We start from the raw sequence: 26,984 nt of genomic DNA on the forward strand, positions 1-26,984 counted from the left end.
GCTTGTTGTTGGTCATGAGGCTTGAACTCAGGGCCTGGGCGCTGTCCCTGAGCTCTTTTGTTCAAGGCGAGCGCTCTACCACTTAGAGTGCCGCTTCGGGTTTTCCGGTGGTTCATTGAAGATAAGAGTCTCTCCGGCTTTCCTGCCTCAGCTGGCTTTGAACTGTGATCCTCAGATCTCTACCTCCTCAGTAGCTAGAGTGTCAGGCATCAGCCACTGGCTCCCAACTGGTTTACTTTTTTAATTTATATATTTTTTTCTTCTGAGTCTTACTATCTAACCCAGACTGCTCTGACAAACTTCAGATCCTCCTGCCTCCTACCTCCTGAGTTGCTGGGATTACAGGTGTGAGGGACCATACTTGGTCACCGGTTTTCTCTGGAATATTCTGCCAACTTCCCAAAGTCACGGTATACAGTAAGGATGTTCCAGTTACTCCACATTTTTGCCCAAACACAGTCAGTGCTTTTAATTTGAGCACATCTAGGGTAATGCAAGCAATGCATCTCCTTGATAGCTAATGATGCTGGGGCTGTTTCCTGGAAGGCTCTTGTGTTTAAGTCTTTGGCCTATTTAGAAAAAAATGTATTGTCTTTTATTAGAAGTTTGTGGAAACTTCTTTATTACTGATAAGAGTGCCTTTGACATTTACACTAATCTGTTCTGTGTTTTCTTGTGCACTTGATGGCTTTCTTTTTTTCTTTCTTTTTAGTGGCACTGTGATTTTTTTGCGGGGGGGGGGGGTCTGGTTGTGGGGCCTGAACTCTGGGCCTGGGCGCTGTCCCTGAGCTTCTTTTGCTCAAGGTGGGCACTCTACCACTAGAGCCACAGCACCACTTCCAGCTTTATCTGTGTATATGGTACTGAGGAATCGAACCCAGGGCTTCATGCACGCCAGGCAAACACTCTACCACTGAGCCACCTCCCCAGCCCCTCTAGGCCTCCTGAGTAGCTAGGTTTACAACCACTTGGTATGTGGCTGGGGGTTTTGTGGGTTTTTTTTGTTTTTTGGGGTTTTTTTGGTGGTTTAAACTCGAGACCTCATGCTTGCCTGGCACGTGCTCTACCTCTTGAGTTAACGCCTCCAGCCATGATGATATGGCTGGGTTTTGTAGATGCCTTATTTCAAGCAAGCTTTCCTGGGTAGCTTAGAAGCAGGGCGGAGCAGTTTACGACTCTGGACTCTAGGGGGAGCTGTGGCGCTCGTTCTGCATTTCTGCCCCCCAAATGTGGAATCTGCATTAGAGAAAATCTCCTGCAGGATTCAAAATTCTAGCATGTGATACTAGGAGCCAAATCCAATCTATTTTCTTCCTTTTTTTCTAATATTACTGACACTGGACTTTGAACTCAAGACCTCAAGCTCACTTGGCTTATTTGCTTGTGTGGCCCTCTAACGCTTGAGCAATACCTCTAGTTGTGTGTGTGTGTGTGTGTGTGTGTGTGTGTGTGTGTGTGTTATTTCTGAGATAGGGTCCTACTTCCTGCCCATAGGTTCCTGGTCCTTGATCCATGTATTGTAGGATACTGGTGGCTCATACCTGTAATACTCCTTACTCAGGAGACTGAAATACAAGGAACATGGCTCAAAGCCAGCCAGGTAGGAAAGTCTATAAGACTCTGTCTGGGGGCTGGGAAGGTGGCTCAGTGGTAGAGCGCTTGCCTTGCCTGCATGAGGCCCTGGGTTCGATTCCTCAGCAGCACATAAACAAAAAGAAAAAAAGCCGGAAGTGGCACTGTGGCTCAAGTGGTAGAGCGCTAGCCTTGAGCTGAAGAGCTGAGGGACAGCACCCAGGCCCAGAGTTCAGGCCCCACGACCAGACCCCCCCCCCCAAAAAAAAGACTCTGTCTGTAATTAACCAGCAAAACAAAACAAAAAACCCAGGCTGGAGGTGTGGCTTAGGTGCTAAAGGGCCAGTTGAACAAGTAAGCTGAGCAAGGGGGAGGCCCCGAGTTCAAGTCCTGGTACTGGAAAAATGGAAATTATTTTTGAGAAGTGAGATGCAAGACGAATGCCGTAAGAATTGGAGAAGGCTGGGTGCTGGTGGATCGCGCCTATAGTACTAGTTAGGAGGTTGAGATATGAGGATCATTTATCTCCAATAAAATACTCAGAAAAAAACCTCAAATGGATCTGTGGCTCAAGTGGTAGAGCACTAGCATTGAGCACAGAGAGGCTCAGGGACAGTGTCCAGGCCCTGAGTTCAAGTCCTAGGACTGGCAAAAAAAGAAAGAAAGCAAGAGAGAGAGAGGAAGAGAGAAAGAGAAAGAAAAAAAAGAAAAAAAGAAAGGAAAAGAAAGAAAGAAAGAAAGAAAGGAACGAAGGAAGGAAGGAAGGAAAGATTAAAGCTTTTTGGGTTTATTTTCCTAAATGAAGTTTGCTAAAAGTATTTTTATTTTTTATTTGTTGCCAGTCCTGGGGCATGAACTCAGGGCCTGGGCACTATCCCTGAGCTTCTTTTTGCTCAAGGCTGGCATTCTACCATTTGTGCCACAGTGCCACTTCCGGCTTTTTTTTTTTTCTTTTTGGGTCCGGTCGTGGGGCTTGAACTCAGGGCCTGGGCGCTGTCCCTCAGCTCTTCAGCTCAAGGCTAGCGCTCTACCACTTGAGCCACAGCACCACTTCCGGCTTTTTTCTTTTTGCTTATGTGGTGCTGGGGAATTGAACCCTGGGCCTCATGCATGCAAGGCAAGCGCTCTACCACTGAGCCACCTTCCCAGCCCACTTCTGGCTTTTTTCTGTGTATGTGGTGCTGAGGAATCGAATCCAGAGCTTTGTGTATGCTAGGCGAGCATTCTACCACTGAGCCACCTTCCCAAGCCCCGTTGTTTTTTGACAGTAATTCTTTTGCACATTCATTCTCTCTACAAATATTCCTGCGTGGCCCTCGTGCCGTGCAACAGGCTGCACAGGAGATTTAGGATGAGGCTGGGTTCTAGCAGGAGACGCGCATCATTCTGTTGCTAGGCTCCTTAGAACAGGAGCGGCGGGCTGAGTTCCGGCCTAGGCATTCTAGATGAGGTTGTTACAACAAACAGTCTGGATTGTTCTTCCACACTTGCCCGTTGCTCCTGGGGATACTTGTGCTCCTGGGGAGACTTGTGTGCTGTCTAGCATGGCTGCAGCCCACTGGCATGGGTGACTACAGAGAGGCGCGCTTGGCGAGGAAGTGAAGTGAGTCTGGACATGAGAATGGGCTGGGACAGGGCCTTGGGGAGGGCGGGCCGGGTGCAGAGTTCCTTCACCTAAAACTTGTACTCTGTGTGTGTGTGTGTGTGTGTGTGTGTGTGTGTGTGTGTGTGCGTGCGTGCGTGCGTGCGTGCGTGTGCTGGTCCTAGGGCTTGAACTCAGGGCCCAGACTCTGTCTCTGAGTTTTTGTGCTCAAGGATAGTACTCTAGTACTTTGGCTTTTTGGTGGTTCATTGGAGATAAGATTCTCAGGGACTTTCCTGTCCAGGCTGGCTTTGAACTTTGATCCTCAGATCTCAGCCTCCTGAGTAGCTGGGATGACAGGCGGGAGCCACCGGCGCCTGGCTTTCTGATTTGTAAACACTTTTTTTAAAAAGATTATTTGGTCAGTCGTGGGACCTGAACTCTGGGCCTGGGCGCTGTCCCTTAGCTCTTCAGCTCAAGGCTGGCGCTTGACCCCTTGAGCCACAGTGCCACTTCTGGCTTTTTTTCTGCTTATGTGGTGCTGAGGAATGGAACCCAGGGCTTCGTGCATGCAAGGCGAGCGCTCTACCACTGAGCCACCTTCCCAGCCCACCCATTTTTTTTTTTAACCTGGCAGGGAAGAGGGAGGAGGCGGCTTGTGGCCAACAGAGATGCCTGTGGCTATGGAGCACGAGGTGAACAGCTCCAACTGGGACATCTTGGGGAGGAGCATAGAGTACATCATGGAGGCTCTCCAGGTGTCAGGCCAGGTGAGCACCTTCCAGGTAGACCCTGGCCAGGACAGGGTCACCTGGGCCAGCTGGCTGGGCTGTGCTGGGAGAAGGGGAGGGACTTCCGGGCCACCCCAGCCCCGGCCCAGGGTGCCCGTTGGCCACCTCCTTTCTCACGGCCCCCCCTCCGCCTCTCAGCCTTGCGTGCATCCTGAGTGTCTGTCTCTTCCGACAGCTGTCACCTGAAGAAGCCTTGGAGGTCCTCAAGCTGCTGGCAGTCAGGATCTCAAACAACAAGATGTCCATCGGGCTGTGCCGGAAGCTGACGGATATCATCATCAACTATCTGCGGATGACGGTGGGCATCTGCGTCTCTGGGCTGGGGGTGGGGGAGAGGGAGGGGGATGGCTCCCCAGGCTGGGGGGGGTCAAGGGGAAAGAGGGGTGCTAGATCTAAACCCTGGAGTTTCTCTCTCTCTCTCTCTCTCTCTCTCTCTCTCTCTCTCTCTTTCTTCTTCTGGTCTTGGGGCTTGAACTCAGGGCCTGGGCACCGTCTCTGAGCTTCTTTTGCTGAAGGCTAGCTAGGCTGGCACTGTACCACGGAGCCACATTCCCAATCCAAGGAACCCAGGTTTGGTTTTGTCTTGGGTGCCAGTGTACTGTGGTTTGAACTGAGGACCTTGAGCTCATGCTTGGAGTTTTTTTGGTGCAGGGCTGGTGCTCTCCCATTTGAGCCACATCTCCACTTTGGGGTTTTTTTTTTTTTTTTTTGCTTTGTTTTTGCGGCTTAAATTGGGGATGGGAGTCTCTCAGATTGGTCCTCCCAAGCTGACTTCAAACCGCCATCCTCAGACCTCAGCCTCCTGAGTGGCTGGGATGACAGGCGTGCGCCCCGGCCCCTGGCTGGCTCCGTCACACACGTGTGTATCATTCCCCTGACGCCCTACCTATGAGCTGTTCTTCCTTCTGAGGCTTTGCTTAGACCCCCGCCCTGCGGCTAGAGCCTTGTACAGGAAGACCTTCCTGTCCTCCTCGCCCCTCCGTCCCCGGGGGTGGATTGGGACGGGGCGGGGGTTACAATGCCCTAGTGAGCTGCTGAAACCACCTGCTGACCAAAGCCGACTCTCCAGAGATCCTGGCCTGGACAGCCCGTCCTTCTCTTTTCCAGAAACTGGAAGAGGAGCTGGAGGAGGTCAGCACCATGGTCCTCATGGCCCTGGGCTCCCATTACCCCGGCGTGGTCATCATCAAGCTCCTGAACAAACCGCGTCTGCGCAGCCTGCCTCCCAGGAGCCTCCTGGTGGCAGTGGGAAAACTCAACCTCAGCCGGGGTATGAGCGGCCGTCCGTCCCCCATGCACGGGGGAGGGCCTCAGTGTCAGGAGGGCGGGGTGGGAGGCGAGGGTGGACCGAGGAGAGGAGAGGACAGGGACAGACCAGGCCCTAGGGGCTGATGGGAACGCAGGAGGAGGAAGGGCCCAGAAGGAAGATGCAGGCAGAGAACATGGGAGCACAGGGGGAGCAGACGGGAGCCACAAGGGTGAGAAGCAGAACCAAAGCCCCTTGGGCAGTGGGAGGGGAAGAAACGGCAGCTTGGAATTGGCTGGGAAAGTTCTAGTATAGCAGCTGGGTGGGGCTCGAATCGCCATCCCACGTCCACCCACGGCCGTGTCCAGCAGTAGCTCTGTGGCCAGAATTATCTCCTTTATCTTTATCTACGTACCTTCCTCCATTATGAAGAAAAATCAAAGCTGGGCGCTGGAAGCTCCCGCCTGTCATCCCAGCGATCTCAGGAGGCTGAGATCTGAGGATCAAGGTTGGAGGCCAGCCAGGGGAGGAAAGTCCCTGAGACTCTGATCTCCAGTGAACCACCAGAAAACCAGAAGTGGCGCTGTGGCTCAAGTGGCAGAGCGCCAGCCTTGAGCATAAAGAAGCTCAGCGATGGCTCCTAGGCCCTGAGTTCAAGCCCCACGACCACCAAAAAGAAAAGAAAAAAATCAAGTCACCAGGCTCCCCGTTTTTGTGTGTTTATATGTGTGGGCTGCCCCTAGCCCTTGAATTGGGGCCCAGGAACTGGGCCTCAGCTTTGTCCCTCAAGGCTGGCGCTGCACCCCTTGGCCAGAGGGCGCCTTTCCTGCCTCTCCCCTTAGGAGCAGCCACCTACGTCGGGGTCACGTGGGAGCACGTGCTGCCTCTGCTGAGGATAGCAGTGGAGGAGAAGGACAGGCTGGCCCTGTGTCAGGGTGAGGCTCCGCGGGGACCAGGGGGAGCCGGGGGAAGCGTCTCCGACGCCCCGGGCTGGGGATGCCGGAGTGCAAGCAGATGCTTGGAGGCAAGCCGCGGGGAGAGGGTGAATGGATCAGTGCTTCCCAACGTAGGGCCCCTGGCCTTCACGGGGCTGGGGGGGGTCTGCGTGGCGACGCGGAGGGCGGGGAAGGATGACAGGCCACTCCCCGTCCCACCCCGTCCCCAGTGCTCAGCGGGCTGGCCATCAACGCCCAGAAGCACCTGAACCTGGGCCCCAAGGACACTGAAGCCATGGATATCTCCCTGGAAGCTCTGAACATCAAAGCCTACCTCACCCTGCGAGTCATCTTCAACCGCTGGCCTCTCAAGAGCAGGGGGAAGGTGAGGAGAGATCGGGTGGGTGATGGCTGAGGGATGGAGGCTTGTCTCCCTGAGAGTGGCTCTCCCCGTTATCCAGAAAAGGGGTACAGTCAGAACACACTTGCCCGTTCTTCCTGCCATCGCTCGGGATTACTGAGCCGAAGTCTTCGGTGCCTCTCAGCGCCGAAGGACTGTTGACCGAGGACTGTAGGGGCTGACTGAGGCCCAGCCACCACGGAGGGCTTGTCGGGCCTTCTCCCCGGAGCCCCGGCTCTCACATCCTGTCTCCTTGGGCACAGGTCACTGAGCAAGCGCTGGTGATAGTGGGCCACCTCTTCTTCCTCATATCACCTTCCAAACTCAGGAGCCAGGTGAACTGGCTGGTGCGCAGGCTGATGGCCCTGGTATCCGTCCACCTAGAGCCTTTCTACATCTCCCAGGTGACTGCAGGGGGGTGGGGGTGGGGTGGGAGGGGGTGCCACACTCACAGGGTAATGAGTGCCATGGGTGGCAGGAAACAGCCCATGGGCCAAATTCAGTCAGAAACCAGCCCTCCCTCCCTCCCTCCCTCCTTCCCTCCCTCCCTCCCTCCCTCCCTCCCTCCTACCCACCCTCCCTTCTTCCTTCCATTTTCCTTCCTTCCTTCTTTTTTGGAGGAAGCTGGCCTTAGGGTTCAAACTCTGGACCTGGACACTCTCCCTGAGCTCCTTTATGCTCAAGGCTAGCGCTCTACCCACTTGAGCCACAGCACCACTTCCAGCTTTTTCTGTGATTACTTGGAGATAAGAGAATCTCACAGACTTTCCTACCCAGGCTGGCTTTGAACTGTAATCTTCAGATCTCAGCCTCCTGAGTAGCTGGGATTACAGGCTTGAGCCACTGGTGCCCTGCCTGGGGGGCAGTTATTGAATAATGTATCTTGTCTGTGCGCATTCTGTCTCTGTCTCTGTGTCTCTCCTCTTTTTCTCTCTCCTTCTCTGTCTCTCTGTCTCTCTGTCTCCCCCGCACCCCTCTGCTTCCTGGCTACCATAACCTGATGTGCTTTGCTCTACCACATGTTCCTGCTGCCATAATACTCCCTTTCACCATAGGGTCAAACCATCCTTGCATTCCTGAGAAATATCTCATAGCAATGGAGCCAGTGAAATGTGGACTGAAACCTAGGAAATCATGGGCCAAAATGAATCCTTCCTACTTGAGATCCTACCTGAGAAATAACTAAGAAGGAGATAGAGAGAGGGAGAGAGAGATTGATTTTGTGTGCCCTGGGGCTTGAACTCAGAGGCTTGGGTGCCGTACCAAGGCTGTCGCTCTATCACTTTAGCCACATCCGCAGATTTCAGCCTCCTGAGTAGCTGGGATTACAGGTGTGAGCTGCTGCCGCTGCTGCCGGGTCACTTCCAGCTTTTTGATGGTTCATTGGAGATAAGAGTCTCATGGACTTTTCTGCCCAGGCTGGCTTTTGAACCTTAATCCTTAGATCTTGGCCTCCTGGCATCTGGCTTTGGGTCATGATCAATTTATTTGGCTTCTTTGAAATGTTGAACTGCCCTAAAAAAAAAATCCATGTGGAATAAAGGTGGAGTGAAATCAAGTGGGCGGGGAGAAGGGAACCGTTGCGGCTCCTGCACGGAAGGGCTAGACATTGAACTTGATGATGCTCAGACACAGCTGTGAGGAGCAGGTGTGAGGACAGCGTGTTTGCTCGGGTGGCCTGGCCCTGACTCTGCTCTCACTCCACAGTGCCTCTGCCAGCTCTTGGATGCCCTGGTGCAAAGCGGCTATGGTGGCATCAACCTGGAGTCCCAGGTGGAAAATATCACGAACATGCTGTTCAAGCTGGTGCGTGTGTGTGGGCCTGGCGTGTCCTGGGCTGGCCCTGCGTCTCTCCTCTGCGGGCGATGGCTTCCCCGGGGAGGTGCCTAGTCACACACATGCACAGGCACACGCGTGTGCGCACACACACACACACACACACACATATGTGCACACACACACCAGGCTTCCCGGAGCAGGTAGAGTAAGAGGAAGAAGTCTCCACCAGCAAATAAACAAGTCCTCTGTGACTCCTGCAGAGACAGACCCTGAGCCAGGCACCTGTGGTTCGGCTGTCATCCTAGCCTCTCAGGAGGCTGAGATTCGAGGATCACAGTTCGGAACCTGCCACAGCCAGAAAGTTCCATGCAATTCGAATCTCCAGTTGGCCACCCAAAAAGCCGGAAGTTGTGGTGTAGCTCACGTGGTAGAGTGCCAGCCTAGAGCAAGAAGCTAAAGAACAATGCCCAGGCCCTAAGTTTGAGCCTAGTGTTGGCACCAGAGAGAGGAGAGAGGGGAGGGAAGGAGGAGGGCATCCTGCTGCTTCTCCTAACCTCTGGGGAAGAGGGGTGAGTTCAGGCTGCTCATGATGCCTTGGCAAATGGCCATGTTGTGATACAGTTCTGAACAGGAAGGAAGACAGCAGGGCATTGGCAAAGGTCACCTCTTTTGTTTTTTTTATCCTAGGGCTTGAACTCAGGGCCTGGGTGCTGTCCTTGAGCTTTTGCTCAATGCTAGTGCTCTACCACTTGAGCCACAGTGCCACTTCTGGCTTTTTCTGTATATGTGGTCCTGGGGCTTGAACTCAGGGCTTCATGCATGCTAGGCGAGCGCTCTACCACTGAGCCACCTTCCCAGCCCAGGGCACCTCTTTTCTATAATTACTTTGTTGTCCCTTGTCTTCCTCTCTCGATGTCCAGAAACAGTGATTCTTGGGTTCTCTGTTCTTCTCACCCCTTTGGCCAACCACTGTACCCTTTTCCTGGCCTCGTGCCTCAGTTTCCCCACCCATACCCTGGGGTATGGTTCTTCTCAGCTCTGATGGACTTGGTGTTAACCCCCCAGGTGAGTTTAAAGGTTCTCAGCAAGGATTCTCTTTCCGTGGAGAACCACAGCCTTGCTATGAGGGGATTCTACAACCTGAGTGAGTCCACAGCCACCCTGGCCTGTGTGTGTGTGTATACATGCATGCGTGTGTGTATGTGTGTGTATGAATGTGTGTGTACATGTATTTGAGCGTCTCCTTCCTTCTTCCCCGGGGATCCCCAGCTCAGGTCTGGGACAAGGTGATTCCAGCACTGATGGTACTGGTGGTCTTCCTGACCTTTGGGTGGGGGTGGGGGACAGGGCCTGGCTCAGGGAGAGCATGTGTGTCTTGTGAATGCTTGTCCTCCACAGTGGACAACACCCCCATTTCTATCTCCCGGGGTGTCAGTGTCTTTCTGTGACATAATTCATTCCTACTTGTCACCTGCCATTCCTTTGTTGTTGTTGTTTTTGTTTTGTTTTTGTCCGTTGTGGGGCTTGAACTCAGGGCCTGGACACCATCCCTGAGCTGTTTTGCTCAAGGCTGGTGCTCTACCACTTGAGCCACAAGGCCCCTTTGGTTTTCTGGTGGTTCATTGGAGATCAGAGTCTCATGGACTTTTCTGCCTGGGCTGGCTTTGAACCATGGTCTTAAGGTCTCAGTCTCCCGAGTAGCTGGGAGGAAGGGCATGAGCCACCAGCGCCTGGTTTACACAGACCTTTGTGTTCACACGCTTTGGCCAGCCAAGCTGTACAGCGAGCAGGTGGTGAGTCTACTACTGAAGACCTTGGCGTCCAGAGACCTGGCCGAGATCCTGTGTGCCCTTCAGGTCTTCCAAAAGGTGTTTCGAGAAGGTGAGCAGGAACGGGGCCTGGGACCTCATTTTCCCTCCGTTTTCTTCCCCTGTGAGACGGTCCAGCAGAGCAGTTAAAAACAGTTACAGCCAGGGGGCTGGGAAGGTGGCTCAGTGGTAGAGCGCTTGCCTTGCATGCCTGAGGCCCTGGGTTCAATTCCTCAGCACCACATAAGCAAAAAGAAAAAAGCCAGAAGTGGCGCTGTGGCTCAAGTGGTAGAGCACTAGCCTTGAGCTGAAGAGCTGAGGGACAGCGCCCAGGCCCAGAGTTCAGGCCCCACGACCGGACCCCCCAAAAACAGCTCCCAGGAGTCTGTGGGGCTCGTGCCTGTAATCCTAGCTGCTCGGAGGCTCAGATTGGAGGGTTGCAGTTCAAAGCTAGCCTGGGCAGAAAAGCTTATAATAGACCCTATCTCAAAAATAACCAGCTGAGCCGGGTGCCGGTGGCTCACGCCTGTCATCCTAGCTACTCAGGAGGCTGAGATCTGAGGATCCTGGTTCAAAGCCAGCCCAGGCAGGAAAGTTGGTAAGACTCTGATCTCCAATGAATCACCAAAAAGCCAGAAGTGGCAGTGAGGCTTAAGTGGTAGAGCGCTTGCCTTGAATAAAAGAAGTTCAGAGATAGCACCTAGGCCCAGAGTTCAATGAAGCCCCACAATTAGCCAAAAAAAAAAAAGCCAGAGTAGAGGTGCGGCTCAAATGGTAGAGGCTTGAGTGAAAAAAGCCAAGAGTGTGAGGTGTGAGGCCCTGAATTCAATCCCCAACACACACAGAGGCACACACACACACACACACACACACACACACACACACACACACACACGCACTGTTGGATGCACGGACCAAGTGGTGGAGCGCCAGCCAAGCAAGCAAGAGGTCGTGCGTTCTGTGGCTCTGTGGTTTGCCTATGATTCTAAGTGTGCTCTCTCTCAAGTGCTTGTGTTAAGCTTATGCTGTGTGCTTATTAGCACACTGGCCAGGATACAGAGAGAGAGAGAGAGAGAGAGAGAGAGAGAGATCAATGGATCGATGGACCGATCGATTGATTGGCTGCTTGGTTGGTTGGTTGGGTTAGCTGTGTTACCTGAGAGACCAAGTGGAAAGGCCAGAAGGAGATGGAAAGCACAGAGGTCAGGCCACATCAGAGACAAGGTGGAAGCTGAGGTGGAGAGGTGCGGGGCGGCTGAGCTCTGTGTGGCCAGCTCTGGGGGAGGGGCAGGGGCCCTGGCAGAGATGCCCTCCCCCCCCAGCTCGGGCTGGAGGACCCTGTCCAAGGAAGCAAGGTCTGTGTCCAGGATTCTTCCCCTGGGGGCACGGACCCCACTCCAATTGCCTGCCTGTTTTCCCTAGTGAATCAGACAGAGCTGCTCAGGAGCCAGGTGATGAACTCTGTCATTGTGGTGATCCAGGAGGAGTGCAGGCAGGTGAGCGGGAGGTGTTACCCAGGTGGAGAATGGACGTGGGGGGTGGGGAGGGGCCAGGATGGGGAAGAGAGGCCAGGGGCACCATTCTGCCCTGCGTCGAGATGGAACCCCAGAGTCCTTTCCACTCCTTTGTTGGTGGATTTATCGGCCCCTCGTCCTCCTTCTGAGAAGTGCCCATTCGGCCCCTCGTTGTGTGGATTGATTGGGTGATTGGTTCCTTGGGTTTCGGTCTTAGAGCTCCTGGTCTAATCTTCTCCCCCTCCCCCCAATTCTGCAGGCATCTCTGCAGCTCAGCGATTCCCTCCATGGCGATTCCTGCCATTTTGATCTCTCCGAGCCCCCCGGGAGGATGGAGGGAGCTGCTCCGGGGTGGAACTTGCAGGTCAGGCAGTGGTACCTGCCCGGCCTCTTGTTAGCAGGTCCCACAGACGGCTCGCTGAACCTTGGAGTGGGGAGGGCCGAGGTTCTGCTCGGTCCTGTGTCCTCACCTAGGACAGGAGGACCCCTCCCTACGCCCCCCCCCCCCCGTCCCTGTCCCTGTCCCCTGACCTGCTGTACGGGTGACAGGTGCGGATGGCCCTGCTTGGCTTCCTGGAGATTCTGGCCGAGTATGGCTACCTGCGCCTACCCCAGGGCCATGTCATCATCTCCTACATCATCAAGCTCAGCCAGTGGGACTTCTCTGTGAGTGGTCCGGGGCGGGGGCGGGGCCTCAGAATCCACCCACTTGACCCGGGAGAGCTTAGGGGAAGGCTGGAGTCAGACTCGGCTAGCTGGCCTGGCTGGGGGGGAGGTTCACGGGGGTGCAGGGCAGCGGTTTCATTTCCCCTCCTCTCTCCCCCACAGCATGAAGAGGCCATGCAGCTATTGTGCTTGAGAATCCTGAAGATGGTATTGCAGCTAGGGCCAAAGTGGGGGGCTCCGGTCTCCGCCTTGTGTCTCACGCCCCTCCCCTCTGTCTTCTCCTGTCCCTCCCACACTCCCTCCTCTGGCTGGGCCCGTAGAGGGGCTCCCGGGAAGGGGAGGAGCTCGCTGGGCGAGGGGTCTGCGGGCCTGAGCCAGCTCCCAGCTGTAAACCAAGAGCAAGTGGTCCTCTGGGCTGCTCTGGGTCCCTGGAATGAAGGCGGGGTGGGGGGACGGGGCGGGGAGCAGACGTGGGCTGTGGGTCGGGGATCGCCACGACCTTCCCAGGAGTCTGGAAGGATCCACGGGCTGCCCAGAGGGAAGAGGCCGCCCGCCCAACGGAGTCCTCCTTAGTATAAGTTCACGGAGGAGGATCGTGGCTTGTGTTTTATTAATCTGGGGTGAGGGAGGGAGAGAGGGAGAAAAAGAGAAAGAGCAGGAGAGAGAGAGAGTGGGAGAGAGGACAGGAGGAGGGGAGAGTGGGGGGGGGATAAGAGCGAATGGGAGGAGGCTAGGTTGATGAGGCTTTAAAGGAACACCAGGTCTCGGGATTGGAGAACTGGGCCGGGGACCCATGAGGCCTTGTCACTGAAGCCCCCCCACGTCCCCTGCCAGCTGCCCTTGCCCAAACTGGTCACCTTCGTGTGTCACCCCACCAACTTCAAGGCCTTCCTGATCCTGAGTAAGGCGGCCACCGAGATCGCCCTGCAGTCTTCGGCCCTGGGCCACTTCCCCTACCTCAGCAAGTTCCACCGCAGCCGTGAGTGCCAGGAAGGGGTGTGTCTGGGCCAGGGGCAGCTGAGAGGCCCCCCCCCGCCCGCCGAGGCCCTGCAGGGGTGTGGAAGGGAGGGTTCCCGCTGTGGCATGGGGGTAGTCAGGTGCCAGCTATGGCCCTGGGTGCCGACGCCTGAGGCCTGGAACTCAGGCCCCGCCTGCCCTAGCTCTCCACTGCTGGGATTACAGACACACTGCCATGGGCCTGGTTCTCATTGAAAACAGTGGCGCCGGGCGTGGGTTATTACAGACATGTTCTGACCCCTCGCTCTTCACGCTGCCCTGCCTCCATCCCTGGCCTCCATGGGCCCAGGACCAGGGGTCCACTCAGCATGTGACTTGGGGTTTGTCTTTTCAAGCCCCCGGCCCCCAGCATGCACACAGTTGCTCTCTTTCTGCCTTGCCTTTTCCTCTTGTCTGGGGTAGTGAAGGAGAGCTGAAGGCGAGCTGACTCTGTTCCCTCCTTGTCCCCTTTCACCCAGCCGCCCTGATCATCTCCCCACAGACACTCCTCACCCAACTCGTGGTAAGTGATACTGCATCTGTCTGCCCGTCCACCTATCTGCCCACCCATGTATCCATCCACCCACCCACCCATCCACCCATCCATCCATCCCCCCATCCAACCACCCATCCACCCACCTACTCATCCATCCATCCATCCCTCCACCCACCCACCCATCTACCCATCCATCCATCCATCCATCCATCTACCCACCTACCTACCCACCCATCCATCCACCCACCCATCCATCCATCCATCCATTCACCCACCCACCCATCCAATTACCATCTGTCCTTCTATCCATCCACCCCCCCCATCCATCCATCCATCCCTCCACCCACCCACCCATCCAATTAACATCTGTCCTTCCATCCATCCACCCACCCACCCCCACCCATCCATCTACCCATCTGTCCATCCCCCCATTCATCCATCCATCCATCTACCCACTCATGCATCCATTCAACTACCCACCCATTCATCCCTCTCCCTCCCTTTCCTCCCTCCATCCATCCACCCATCCATCCATCCATCCATCCACCCACCCACCCACCCATCCATCCATCCACCCATCCATCCATCCATCCATCCATCCACCCATCCATCCATCCATCCATCCATCCATCCACCCATCCATCCATCCATCCATCCACCCATCCATCCATCCACCCATCCATCCACCCATCCATCCATCCATCCACCCATCCATCCATCCACTCATCCATCCACCCACCATCCATCCATCCACCCATCCATCCATCCATCCATCCATCCATCCATCCATCCATCCATCCATCCACCCATCCACCCATCCATCCACTCACCTATCCCAACTATCCCTCACTTGTGCATACACCTATCATTCCACAAACAGTTGGATATCCCTGTAATGCCAAGAATCAAGAAGCCAAAAGCATGGAGGAGGAAACTGAGTGGTAGGGCGGGAGCCTGGGGGGGGGGGAGGCCCGGCCTGCCTCCTGTCTGGCCCTGTGGAGAGCCTCTCTCCGTTGACCTTGGATAAGGAGCCAGTGCCACGTGGGCCTCGTTAGTCCAGCATGCTCTGCTTCTGTCTCTGTCCACCGCTGTGTCGGGACCGGTGCAGCCCTGCTTTGGGTGTTTCTGGTGTGGATGAGGCGCACACCGTGGACCCGATGGGACCACCATAGCCCTGCAGGGCAAAGGCTCGGCGGGGTCTTCAGAGAGCAGGGGCCTCACTGGCCTCACTGGCCCCGGGGGGGGGCGGGGCCTCACTGGCCTCACTGGCCGGGGGGCGGGGCCTCACTGGCCTCACTGGCCGGGGGGCGGGGCCTCACTGGCCTCACTGGCCGGGGGGCGGGGCCTCACTGGCCTCACTGGCCGGGGGGCGGGGCCTCACTGGCCTCACTGGCCGGGGGGCGGGGCCTCACTGGCCCTGGGGGGGCGGGGCCTCACTGGCCTCACTGGCCGGGGGGGCGGAGCCTCACTGGCCTCACTGGCGGGGGGCGGGGCCTCACTGGCCTCACTGGCCCGGGGGGGGGGGGGGCGGGGAAGGCATGTCGCGGGCAGCTGTGATGGAGGACGTTTCGGGGGTTCTGTTCAAGAGCTGCACCAGGAGGAGGACCCAGTGTCGCCTCCTCATCCCGGAAGTGTCTCCTAATCTTCCCCCTCCGTCCCTTCCCTCCTTCCCCCTTGCCTTCCTTCTCTCCTTCCTCAGCTGTTTGCTCTGAGGCCCTACAGGCAGAAGGAGTTTGGGGTGCGGTCCCTGAAGCTCTTATCTGCCCTGCACCCCATCACCTCCCTGCACCCTGTTATCAACTCCTGCATCGGCCAGCTGTGGAAGAAGGTGATCCCAGAGATGCTGCAGACCCTGGATGGTGAGGGCGAGGTGTGGTGGGGGTAGGGGGGCGGGGAGGAGGGGAATGGGGGGAGGGCAAGAGAGATGGGGTCCTGAGGGGCAGGAGGTGAGGAGGGCGCGCGCAGCCTCCCGATCTTCCCAGGTGGCGGGTGGCGGGGTCCTCTCCGTGGAGGCGTGGATGAGGGCGGGGGCCCCACACAGCCCAGGTCCCAGTCCTTGGGGTGACGCGGGGTGCTCATCATCTCTTGGTGGTGGCACGGGGGAGGGCTAGGGTTAGAGTTAGGGTTCGGTTTCCTGCGGCCCGGAAGTTTCCATCGACACTCGTCGTCATTTGCAGATTGCGACGAGGGGAGCCTGAATCAGGGGACCTGGGAGCAGAGGCTGCTGCAGGTGCGGGCCCCCTTCCGCCAGCCCCGTCCTGTCTCCTGTGAGGCTCCGTCAGCACCGCCCCTCCCGCGTCCGCGCCCCACTTGCCCCTGTCTCTCACTTCTTTGCTACCCCATTTCCACGGGGCTGGGAGCCCCCCTCCCCACACAGCCCCTCCCTCCCCCTCCCCCTCCCCTGCATAGTGGATTCCTTCTCCCTTCTTTTTTCCTCAGTTTTCCAGTCAATCGCTGGTGGCCATCAGCGATGATGGCTGGATGGAGCAGCTCACCATGGACGTCCTGAACAGGATAACTTGCCTCAGAGACAATGATGAGGAGAAGGTGCGTCTGTGCAGGTGGCTGGGGCTGGGGGTGGGAAACGTCTCATTAGAAGGTGGAGGAAGTGGGGGGTCAGCAGAGGAAGGACGGGCTCAGGCAGGCAGGCAGCCGCTGAAGCCTTGCAGCAGCTCATCTTAGCGCTCTGAGCCCTCTGCTGACTGTCCTCTTTGCTGGAGTTCCTAGGTGTGTGTGTGTGTGTGTGTGTGTGTGTGTGTGTGTGTGTGTGTGTGTGTGTGTGTGTGTGTGTGTGTGTGTGTGTGTGTGTGTGTGTGTGTGTGTGTGTGTCAGTTCTGGGGCTTGAACTGTTCCCTGAGTGTTTTCGCTCGAGCTAGCTCTCTGCCACTTTGAGCCACAGCTCCCCTTCTGGTTTTTTTCTGGTGGTTCATTGAAGATAAGAGTCTCGCAGACTTTCCTGCCCAGGCTGGCTTCAAACCGTGATCCTCAGATCTCAGCCTCCCTCCCGAGTAGCTGGGATGACAGGCGGGAGCCATCATGAGTGCTTAGCTCCAGCCGGAGAGCTTGCCTTCTATATCATGCAGATTTAAAGATGGCAAGGGAAGGAACAGGTCCTGGACCCCATCTGGAAGTGGAAGGTGTATGGAGCTGGGAGCCTTATTTCTCCCGCCTTTAGCCCTCCTCCTAACAGAGGCCAGACCCCACTCCACCCGAGGGAGAGGCAAGCCGTGATTGACCCCTGTAGTCTCTGAATGGGCCGCCATCCTCCCAGCTGGCTGCCCTGGTCTCCCGCTAAACCTGCCTGACCTTGGCTTTGACCTTCCTTCCTTCCCACCACCTAGGCTTTCCTGTACAGATTCCTTGGCTACACCGTGAGCACCACCAACAACCCCCAGCTGGTGAAGAAGATTCTGTGGTCGATTCTGAAGACTTCCCACAAGGAGCTGCTGGAGAGGGAGGTGAGGATGAAGAGCTTTGTGTCTTGACACAATCGGATGCTTGTAGAAGAGACACACACACACACACACACACACACACACACACACACACACACACACACACACACACACACACACACACACACACACACACACACACACACACACACACACACACCGAAAGCAGACAGCCCAAGGAAGTGTTGTGTGCCCTTCCCAGAGACTTCCCCAATCTTAACATTTTCCTGTGTGCTCTCTCTGTATACATACTATCATTTTTCTTCCCCCCCCCTTTTTTGTTGTTTGTTCCAGTACTGAGGCTTGAACCCGGGGCCTGGGGCTGCTGTCCCTGAGCTTTCCTGCTCAAGGCTACAGCTCTTGAGCCACAGCTCCACATCTGGCTTTTTGGTGCTTAGATGAAGATTACAAGCCTCCCAGATTTTCCTGCCGGGGCTGGCTTTGAACTGCAGTCCTCAGATCTCAGCCTCCTGAATAGCTAGGATGCCAGGCTCGAGCCTCTGGTGCCTGCTCAATGCCTGGACTTTAACTTAGGGCCTGTTGTTTGCTAAGCACTTGCTCTACCACTGGAGCCCAGCCCCTACCCCTAGAGCCTCCCCCCACCACCTAGCCACGCCCCTGCCCCTTAGACCACGCCCCAACTGGTTAAGCCACACCCCTGTCTTGGGCCACACCCCCAATGCTTTGAGCCACACCTCTTTCCTTTGAGCCACACCTTCACTCCTTTAGTACCAAAGAAAACTGTCAGCCGGTGGCTGGTGACTCACACCTGTCATCCCAGCTACTCAGGATGCTGAGATCTGAGGATCACGGTTCAAAGCCAGCCCGGGCAGGAAAGTCTGTGAGACTCTCATCTCCAATAAACCACCAGAAAACCAGCAGTGGTGCTGTGGCTCAAGTGGTAGAGCACTTGCCTTGAGCTGAAGAGCTGAGGGACAGCACCCAGACTCTGCGAGCTCCAGGACACACACACACACACACACACACACACACACACACACACACACACACACACACACACACACACACACACACACACACACACACACACACACACACACACACACACACACACACACACACACACACACACACACACACACACACACAGAGCTGCTTCTACTGAATTGCTTAGTTCTCTTCCTGGACCTCAAACCATTCAAGGGAACCAAGCTGCCTTTCCTTCTCCACCCCCCCCCCCCCCCCGCCCGCCGCCGCAGGGCATCGCCGTGGCCTTCAGCATCCTGTCGCTGCGGCACCTGCAGGTGGTTCTGGACGAAGTTGAGGAGTTCGGCACCGCGCTCACCGACCAGGACGCCTCGCCCATCCTCAAACTCAAGCAGGTGCCTGTGCCCCGTCACCCCAGCCTCCCTGGTCCCCAGGCCTGGGGTCCCTCCCGGGAACGTCCTCTCCGCCTGGCCCACACGGGGACGTCCCGTCCTCCTGTCCTGGCCTCAAGCGTTAGAGCTTGCTAGTGCTCACCACCACACGTACACACGTCCCAGGCTTTCCGAGCATGCTTTTCCTCTCCTGGCCTCAGTTTCCCCATCCGGCAAGGAGACGGCCACTTTGCCTCTCCACCTCCTCCCCCGCAGGAGCTCCAGCAGAGGGAGTGGGGGCTGGTCTGTAGCACCATCTACTTCATCTACGCCAAGATCATCTTAGAGAACACGGTCGCCGTCTTCAAACACGTGGACAGCATCCTGGCTTTGACCCTGCAGCACTATCAGAACTGCATTGTGGAGAAGGTGCGGGCAGACCTCTCCCTCCCACCCTCCTGCCCCCGCTTCTGGCCTCCTCTCACAGGGACTTCCCCCTCCAGCTTTCGATCTGTCCTTGTGTGTGTGTGTGTGTGTGTGTGTGTGTGTGTGTGTGTGTGAGAGAGAGAGAGAGAGAGAGAGAGAGTGTCCTGGGGCTTGAACTCAGGGCTTCGGGGCTGCCCCTGAGTCCCCTTTGTGCTCAAGGTGAGCGCTCTGCCACTTGAGCCACAGCGCCACTTCCGGTTTTCTGGTGCTTCCTTGGAGATCAGAGTCTCACGGACTTTCCTGCCCAGGCTGGCTTTGAATCGTGATCCTCGGATCTCAGCCTCCTGAGTAGCTGGGGTGACAGGAGGGGCCTCAATCAGGCATTCCTTACCCAGCTACTCCGGAGCCCTGACTTGGTGGGAAGCACAGCTGTACAGAGAAACTTCCCTGCCCTGCACCGTGGACCGTCCTATGTGCCTTATGCTGGCTAGGCAGGTGCTCTACCACTTGAGCCACACCTCCCGCCGCTATTTGCCTTGGTTATCTCCTCACCCAGGGCGGCAGGATGGGCTGCCCTGTGCTTCCCTGTGTCGCTGGGGTGACGGGGCGTGCTCCCGCCCCCAGCCCTTGGTTGAGATGGAGCGTCTTGAGAACTTCTATGCCGGGCCAGCCTCAGACCTCAGTCCTCCTGACCTCTGCCTCCCAAGTAGCTAGGATCACAGGGTTTTGAACTGCCTTACCTGGCTCAAGACACATCTCGAGCAGGAAGGAAGCTGGGTGTTTCCAGCTTTTAGTTTGAGGAGAGAGGGGAGCCCCTTCCCCGCCCCCGCCCCCATGGGGAGGGGCGGGCATTTCCACCGCAGGAGTTACTGCCCCTGCCTTTCCTCGGCTGCTCCCACCTCCCCAGGGCGAGATCGTGGGGGGGGGCTCCCTCACCTGGGGGCCCTGAGCGTCCCCCTTCCCCCAGGATAACAATCTGAAGCTGTGTTACCTGGAGACGCTGTCCCAACTCACCAGCGTGCTGAGCCAGCAGGAAATCATGATCCAAAGCAACATCCCGCACAAGCTGGAGATCGTGGCCTTCATGGTGGTACGGCGGCTGGGCGCCAAGGAGCTGGGGGGAGGGGGAGGGGGAGGGCTCCCCACTGCTCCCCCCTCCCTGCCACTGCTGAGCTCCTCTGCCAGCCAGAGGAGAGGCGGTCAGGTCAGGGAAGGACTCGGGGCAAGAGAGGTTGGGGTGGGGGTGCCCCATGGCAGGTTCCTGAGGGGTCTAGGGTTCTAGGCCTAACCTGGAGGCTGCTGGCGGCGGGGGGGGGGGGGGGAGGAGGAGAGGGAGGAGGGGAGGGAGGAGGAGGAGGCAGCTGAGCTGTGCTCCTGAGGTGTCCTGGTCTTGGGCTGGGCTGTCTGTCGCAGGATGTGATTAGGAAGGAGCCAATCAACACCCTCTCCAGCCCCATTAGACAGAACGCCATGAACATCATCACCGACTTCAGGTAACCAGACACTGGCTCTGTCCATCATCCACCCACCCATCCACCCACCCACCCACCCATCCATCCATCCGCCCTTCATCCATCCATCTATCCATCTGTCTGTACATCTGTCCATCCATCCGTCCATCCACTATCCATCTGTCCACCCATCCATCCATCTAACCATCCACCCATCCATCCACCCATGATCCATCCATCTACCCATCTGTCCATCCATCCATCCATCATCTATCCATCCATCCAACCAACCATCTATCCATCCATCCACCCATTATCCTTCCAACCATCCATATTCATCCATCCATCTGTCCGTCTGTCCTTCCATCTATCAATCTATTCTATCTATCATCTATCCATGATCTATCATCTATCATCTATCTACCATCATCTATCTTATCACCTCTCATCTATCATCTATCATTTATCAATCATCTATCATCTATAAATCATCTATAATCTGTCATCTAATTTCTCATCTGGCATCTACTTATCACTATTATCTGTCAATCTACTATCAGTTTATCATCTGTCAATCATTTATTATCTATCTGTCTATTATCTATATTTATTCTCTGTCATTTAATCTGTCATCTATGCATTGATCATCTGTATCTGTCGTCTAGCTAATCTTTAGTTGTACAAACAGTTTGCATTTGAAGGTGTCAATTTTTTTTTCTGGGTCTGGGCGCTGTCCCTGAGCTTCTTTTGCTCAAGGCGAGCGCTCTACCACTTGAGCCACAGCGCCACTTCCGGCTTTTTCTGTGATGAATTGGAGATCAGAGTCTCACGGACGTTCCTGCCCAGGCTGGCTTCGAACCGCGATCCTCAGATCTCAGCCTCCCGAGTAGCTCGGACATCAGGCGTGAGCCACAGAGCCCGGCTTCCGTTCCATTCTTGTCATCTCCTCCTCTTTCTCTCTCCGTCTGCTCCCTCCGTTCCCCTCCTGCCCGTCCTTCCGTGCAGGAAGTTCAAGCCCATCCTGGAGAACGAGAGCTGGGCGGAGCTGCTGCGGACCTGCCTCGGGAGCGTGCTGGCGCTGCCGCCCTCCGACATCCTGAAGAGAGATGCCTCCAGCCCCAGCCAGGGCCTGGCTGTCGTGGTAACTGCTGCTCCTCGCCGTTGTGTGGGAGGCCGGGGGCCCGGGGGGCCGGGAGGCCGGGGCAGTGTTGCAGGGGAGAAGCCCCCACGTTTAATGAACAGGAGATCGGTGGAGGCCCATGGAGGCTCAGCTGTCGGAGGTCAGGTGGCGTGGACTCCACTGCCCAGGCTGGCTTCAAACCCCGATCCTCAGATCTCAGCCTCCTGAGTAGCTGGGATGCCAGGCGTGAGCCACCGGCACCGGCTCTTTGGGTATTCATGTAAATCTTGTGAACAGGCTCCCTGCAGTTTCCTGCCTCCCTGTGGGTTCCTTCACAGCTGGAGGCTGTGTTACTGGTGGGATTGTCTTTTCTCTTTAATGATGTGAACTGATGCGTCTTCCCGTGCAGCTAGCGAGCGCGGCTCCTCTGCCCGCTCCTCGTGCTCAGGCGGGGAGCGCTGTGAGCGACCCTTCACCCAGGAGCACGCCTGTGCCTCACAGCGAGGTCCTGCGTGTGCACTCACTGCACACGCTCACCTGCGCCGTGCACACTCACCTGCACCGTGCACACTCACTCACCTGAGCCACACACGCTCACCTGCGCCGTGCACACTCACCTGAGCCACACACGCTCACCTGCACCATGCACACTCACCTGCACCGTGCACACTCACTCACCTGAGCCACACACGCTCGCCTGCACCGTGCCGGGCTCCGCCCTCGCCCCCAGCCTGCTTGCTGAGGCCCAGGCCGGGAGCCCAGCACAGGGATGGGGAGAAAGGCTTGGCGGGGGAACAAGGGCCAGAACACGTGCATGTGCACGCTTGGGGCAGAGGTCCTGGTGGTTCCTGTCAGCACTGGGCCACCAGGGAAGCCCGGGATGGGGAGGAAGTGTGTGTGGAGGATGCAGGTGGGGATTTGGGGGGGAGCGCCCATCGGTTGGCGGCAGCCTGAGGTCCCCCCCTGCAGGAGCTGTTCAGGGTCACCATGCACGCGCTGCACACGCTGATGGAGGCCGTGGTCATCGAAGACCCCTCCAAGGTCCCCCTGTGCTTGGAGGTGGGTGCGAGGGGCGGCCCAGCGAGCGTGAGATGGGGAGGCTGGGGGGAGGGCAGAGCAGGTGCGGGGTGCAGAGGGGTTCCCACACACGGGCCTGCGGTGTCCTCTGGCTGCTCCTGAAGGCATCGCACTGGGGGTGACGGCGCGGCTTTGGCGCCGGGCGGCTTCGCGTTCAAAGTGGAGGCTGCAGGCTGAGGCGGGGCTGGGCTGGTGGTCCTCTGCCTTCCAGTCCCCCCCCCCCCCTTTTACTTTTAGCACTAGGACCGTGAGCTCACTCACGTGTGCCCTGCTACTTGATTTTGTAGCCGTGTCCTCCGTCCTGTCCCCCTCTTCACTCACACAACACAATCTTTTGTTGTTGTTGTTGTTCCTGGCTGTTTGTTTTTGTTGGTTGTGGGACTTGAACTCAGGGCCTAGGAGTTATCTCTTTTTTTTTGTTGTTGCTGTTGTTGTTTGCTCAAGGCGAACCCTCTACCATTTGAACCACAGCTCCACTTCTGATTTTCTGGTGGTTCTCTGGAGATAAGACTCTCATGTGTGGGCTGGGAAGGTGGCTCAGTGGTAGAGCGCTTGCCTTGCATGCCTGAGACCTTGGGTTCGATTCCTCAGCACCACATAAGCAAAAAGAAAAACCCGGAAGTGGCACTGTGGCTCAAGTGGTAGAGTGCTAGCCTTGAGCTGAAGAGCTGAGGGACAGCGCCCAGGCCCAGAGTTCAGGCCCCACGACCGGACCAAAAAAAAACAAAAAACAAACAAACAAAAAAAAAAAAGACTCTCATGGGTGCCGGGCGCTGGTGGCTCCCGCCTGTCATCCCAGCTACTCAGGAGGCTGAGATCTGAGGATCACGGTTCAAAGCCAGCCTGGGCAGGAAAGTCCATAAGACTCTTATTTCCAATAAGCCACCAGAAAACCAGAAGTGGTGCTGTGGCTCAGGTGGTAGAGCGCTCGCCTTGAGCTGAAGAGCTGAGGGACAGCGCCCAGGCCCAGAGTTCAGGCCCCATGACCAAAAAAAAAGAGAGAGTCACGGAATTTCTTGTCCAGGCTGGCTTTGAACTGTGATCCTCAGATCCCCGAGTAGCTGGGATGACAGGCGTGAGCCACAGGTGCCTGATTCCACAGCACATTCTTATGTGTCTGTGTGTGATGTGTGTGTGGGTGCATTTGTGCACATGTCTGTTCATGTGTGTGTGTACGCACACACGAGTGTGATCACCTCTTTCCAAAGACAGCAGCCCGAGCACACAGCTCCCTCCTACTCCAGTCTGAACTCACTTTCTATTGGCCGGTTTTCAGAGCCCTCCTTCCAGACCCGGGCGCCTAGTGGGGTCCTGAGTGGACAGAGCCTTTGTCCCCCGTGGTCGGTGGGGCTGAGCTGGCAGGAAGTGGATGGAGGAGGAAGGCCGTGCAGGGGAGAGGCAGCAGAGCTGCGGTCTGAGCTATGCTGGTCTCTCTCTGAAGTACGTTGGAGTGCTCAGGGAAAAGTCACGGACTGTGTGCAGCCACCAGCTGCAGGGCCCACACGCTGGTCCAGGAGAAAACGGGGTCCGTGCAGCCAAGGTTGCACAGCGGGCCACGGAGTCAGGGTCTAGAACCCCAATGTACACAAGTCCCGTGGGGCTGGGGAAACAGCGGCACCCGGCGCCGGGCTCGACCTCTAGGCCAAGGTGGCCGGGCTCTCAGAGTGCCGGCCCTGCCGGCCTGTGGCAGCGGGGCTCCCACCTGGCTTTCTGCGGTTTGGGAAGCAGCTGATCAGGCTTCTCTCCTTCCGGCTGTCGGATCGAGCCTCGCCTGTTCTCCTCTCCCTCCAGATGCTGGACCCCTGGCTGAACTCACACAAGGACAATGAACGGGAACGCGCCATGTGGATTACCGCGCGTGTTCTGGGCTTTACGGCACAGATGAATAATTTTGAAGTGAGTGGGGTCCCTGCCGCCAGCCCTGCTGCCCCCCTCTGAACCTGCACGACACGGTCACGGCGTGCCATGGGCCCCGCATGACACGGATGACACGTGCCGTCACGTGAATCATACCTGCCGCCTTGGCCACTTAGCCGCCTTCTCCCATGATCCATCCTGTTTGCTCTTGTCCCTCCCCCTCTCCCTCCCACCCTCCCTCCCGGAGGCTCAGCCCGAGCCTTCCTCTCAACATCAGTGCCAGGATGTGTGTGGGTACTGTGCGGGGTGGCCCCATCTGTCTATGTCCGTCCGTCCGTCTGTCCATCCATCCATCCATCCATCCATCCATCTTATTCACTCTATCATACTCACTCACATCTATCTTATTCATCTATCTCTGTCTGCCTATTAATCTATCTATGTACTCATTCATTTATCTACCTATCTATGTGTATCTAGTCTATTCATTCATCTCTCTATCCTTCCATCCATCCATCAGTATCTATTCATTCATCCATCATCTGTCTGTCTGCCAATCTAAGCTATCCATTTATGTAATCCTCGATCTGTCCATCCATCCATCTTATTCACTCATCCATCATTTTGTCTGCCTATCTAATCTATCCATCTATGCACTCATTTATCTACCTATCTATATGTATCTAATCTACTCATTCATCTATCATCCATCCATCAGAATCTAATCCATTCACCCATCACGCCTGTATGCTTATCTAATCTGTCCATTTCTGTACTCATCTATCTATGCATCCATCTATCCAGCTATCTTATTCACTCATCCATCGTCTGTCTCTGTCTGCCTGCTTCATCTATCCATCTATGCACTCATTCATCTACCTACCTATCTATATGTATCTAATCTATTCATTCATCTCTCTATCCTTCCATCCATCCATCATATCTATTCATTCACCCGTCATCTGTCTGTCTGCCAATCTAATCTATCCATTTACTCATCTACTTATCCATCCATCCATCTATCTTATTCCCTCATCCATCGTTTTTGCCTGCCTATCTAATCTATGCATCTATGCGCTCATTTATCTATCTACCTATGACTCTGTCTTAATTACTCATTCGACCATCCATCTGTCCATCCATCAGTATCTAACCTACTCACTCATCCCTCATCTGTCCTGTCTGCCCATCTAGTCTCCATCTATGTCCTCCTCTACCTATATCTACCCATCCACCTATCCTTAGCTACCCGTCCATCTATATCTCTCTGTCTATATCTAAGCTATTCACTCATCCATCACCTATATCTGTCTATCTGTCGATTTTATCTATGTGCTCATCTACCTACTCAGCTGCCTATTCAGTCTATCATCTAGTCTTCCACCGTGTCTTTTATGTACCTGTCATTTATCTCTTTATCTTTCCATTCATCTGTCCATCCATCTTCCTAATATCTACTCATCCATCCCTCTGTCTCTCTATCACTTATTTAATCTTTCCATCTATCCCTCCATCTTTTTTTGTTGTTGTTGCTGTTGGTTGTGGGACTTGAAGTCAGGGCCAAGGCTAGATCTCTACCACTTTGAGCCACATCGCCACTTCCAGTTTTCTGGTGGTTCATGGGGGATAAGAGTCTCATGGACTTTCCTGCCCGGGCTGACTTTGAACCCTGATCCTCAGATCTCAGCCTCCTGAGTAGCTGGGATGACAGGCGTGAGCCACCAGCACCAGCATCCATCCATCTTTGATCATCCATCTATTTATCCATGCATCCACCGGGCCACCCACCCGCACTGGTTCTGGAGCTGGGGCCCAGGGCCTGGGGCCCTGCCATGCCACGCCCCCAGTCCTGACTCTCCGGTCTCTGGCCCACAGGTTCCCCCCTCCCCCCACCTGCAGCCCTTTCCTGGTAGGGGCGGTGATAAGGTGACTTCCGGTTGGTTCTCCTTCCCAGGTGGAGATTCAGTTTGCCCGGCTGGGGCGGCTGGTGAGGATGTTGGCCATTCGCTGCCAGGACTTGGTGGACAACATCTCCTTCCTGTCTTCCCAAGCCGTCTACAACCTCTACTGCATCCTCTTGCAGCAGAAGCGTAGGGCCCCTCCCCTCCCCTCCCCTCCTCTCTCCTTCTGCCCCTCCCCTCCCTCTTCCCTCCCCTTCCTTCTCTTGTCCCTTCCCTCCTCTTCCCTCCCCTCCCCTTCCCCATCCCCGTCCCCCCTTAGGCCTGGCCACACCCACTCACTGCTTCCTGAGCTCTCTCTCTCTGTGGAGGAATCTTCTCCTTCACCTCTACAGATTGTGTTTTCTTGGGCCCGTACCTTCTCTGTGCCCAGTTGGGTGTTGGCATGGGACAAGCAGGGGGTGGGGGGCATTCAGCATTTCCCATTCTAATGCCCATGTCCAACTCCCGCCCCACCAAGGACCACCAGACAACCACACAGTGTTGCCCAAGCTGACTGGGGTTCAGCTCGTGTCCGGGGCTCTGTGTTGGGGTTC

The 26,984-nt window shown here is 56.1% G+C and overlaps 1 protein-coding gene across 1 annotated transcript in view; it reads left to right on the forward strand.

The window, feature by feature from the left end:
* LOC138804541 (maestro heat-like repeat-containing protein family member 1) overlaps positions 1-26,984 on the forward strand; it is a 53,548-nt gene that overhangs the window by 12,949 nt on the left and 13,615 nt on the right. The window contains exons 2-27 of the mRNA XM_069988879.1: positions 3,792-3,924; positions 4,121-4,243; positions 5,053-5,215; positions 6,034-6,126; positions 6,357-6,511; positions 6,790-6,930; positions 8,234-8,332; positions 9,371-9,449; positions 10,076-10,186; positions 11,536-11,609; positions 11,887-11,991; positions 12,177-12,293; positions 12,456-12,500; positions 13,128-13,272; positions 13,769-13,812; positions 15,485-15,644; positions 15,963-16,015; positions 16,225-16,332; positions 17,127-17,243; positions 18,461-18,583; positions 18,836-18,988; positions 19,953-20,075; positions 20,399-20,478; positions 21,442-21,577; positions 24,425-24,529; positions 26,445-26,580. Of these exons, the coding sequence (XP_069844980.1) occupies positions 3,826-3,924; positions 4,121-4,243; positions 5,053-5,215; positions 6,034-6,126; positions 6,357-6,511; positions 6,790-6,930; positions 8,234-8,332; positions 9,371-9,449; positions 10,076-10,186; positions 11,536-11,609; positions 11,887-11,991; positions 12,177-12,293; positions 12,456-12,500; positions 13,128-13,272; positions 13,769-13,812; positions 15,485-15,644; positions 15,963-16,015; positions 16,225-16,332; positions 17,127-17,243; positions 18,461-18,583; positions 18,836-18,988; positions 19,953-20,075; positions 20,399-20,478; positions 21,442-21,577; positions 24,425-24,529; positions 26,445-26,580 (2,887 nt within the window). The 5' untranslated portion in view covers positions 3,792-3,825. The remainder of the gene's footprint in view (positions 1-3,791; positions 3,925-4,120; positions 4,244-5,052; positions 5,216-6,033; positions 6,127-6,356; positions 6,512-6,789; positions 6,931-8,233; positions 8,333-9,370; positions 9,450-10,075; positions 10,187-11,535; positions 11,610-11,886; positions 11,992-12,176; positions 12,294-12,455; positions 12,501-13,127; positions 13,273-13,768; positions 13,813-15,484; positions 15,645-15,962; positions 16,016-16,224; positions 16,333-17,126; positions 17,244-18,460; positions 18,584-18,835; positions 18,989-19,952; positions 20,076-20,398; positions 20,479-21,441; positions 21,578-24,424; positions 24,530-26,444; positions 26,581-26,984) is intronic.

This window comes from Dipodomys merriami, unplaced genomic scaffold, assembly GCF_024711535.1.
Source record: "Dipodomys merriami isolate MVZ:Mamm:240054 unplaced genomic scaffold, mDipMer1.0.p SCAF_368, whole genome shotgun sequence".
Classification (NCBI taxonomy): domain Eukaryota; kingdom Metazoa; phylum Chordata; class Mammalia; order Rodentia; family Heteromyidae; genus Dipodomys; species Dipodomys merriami.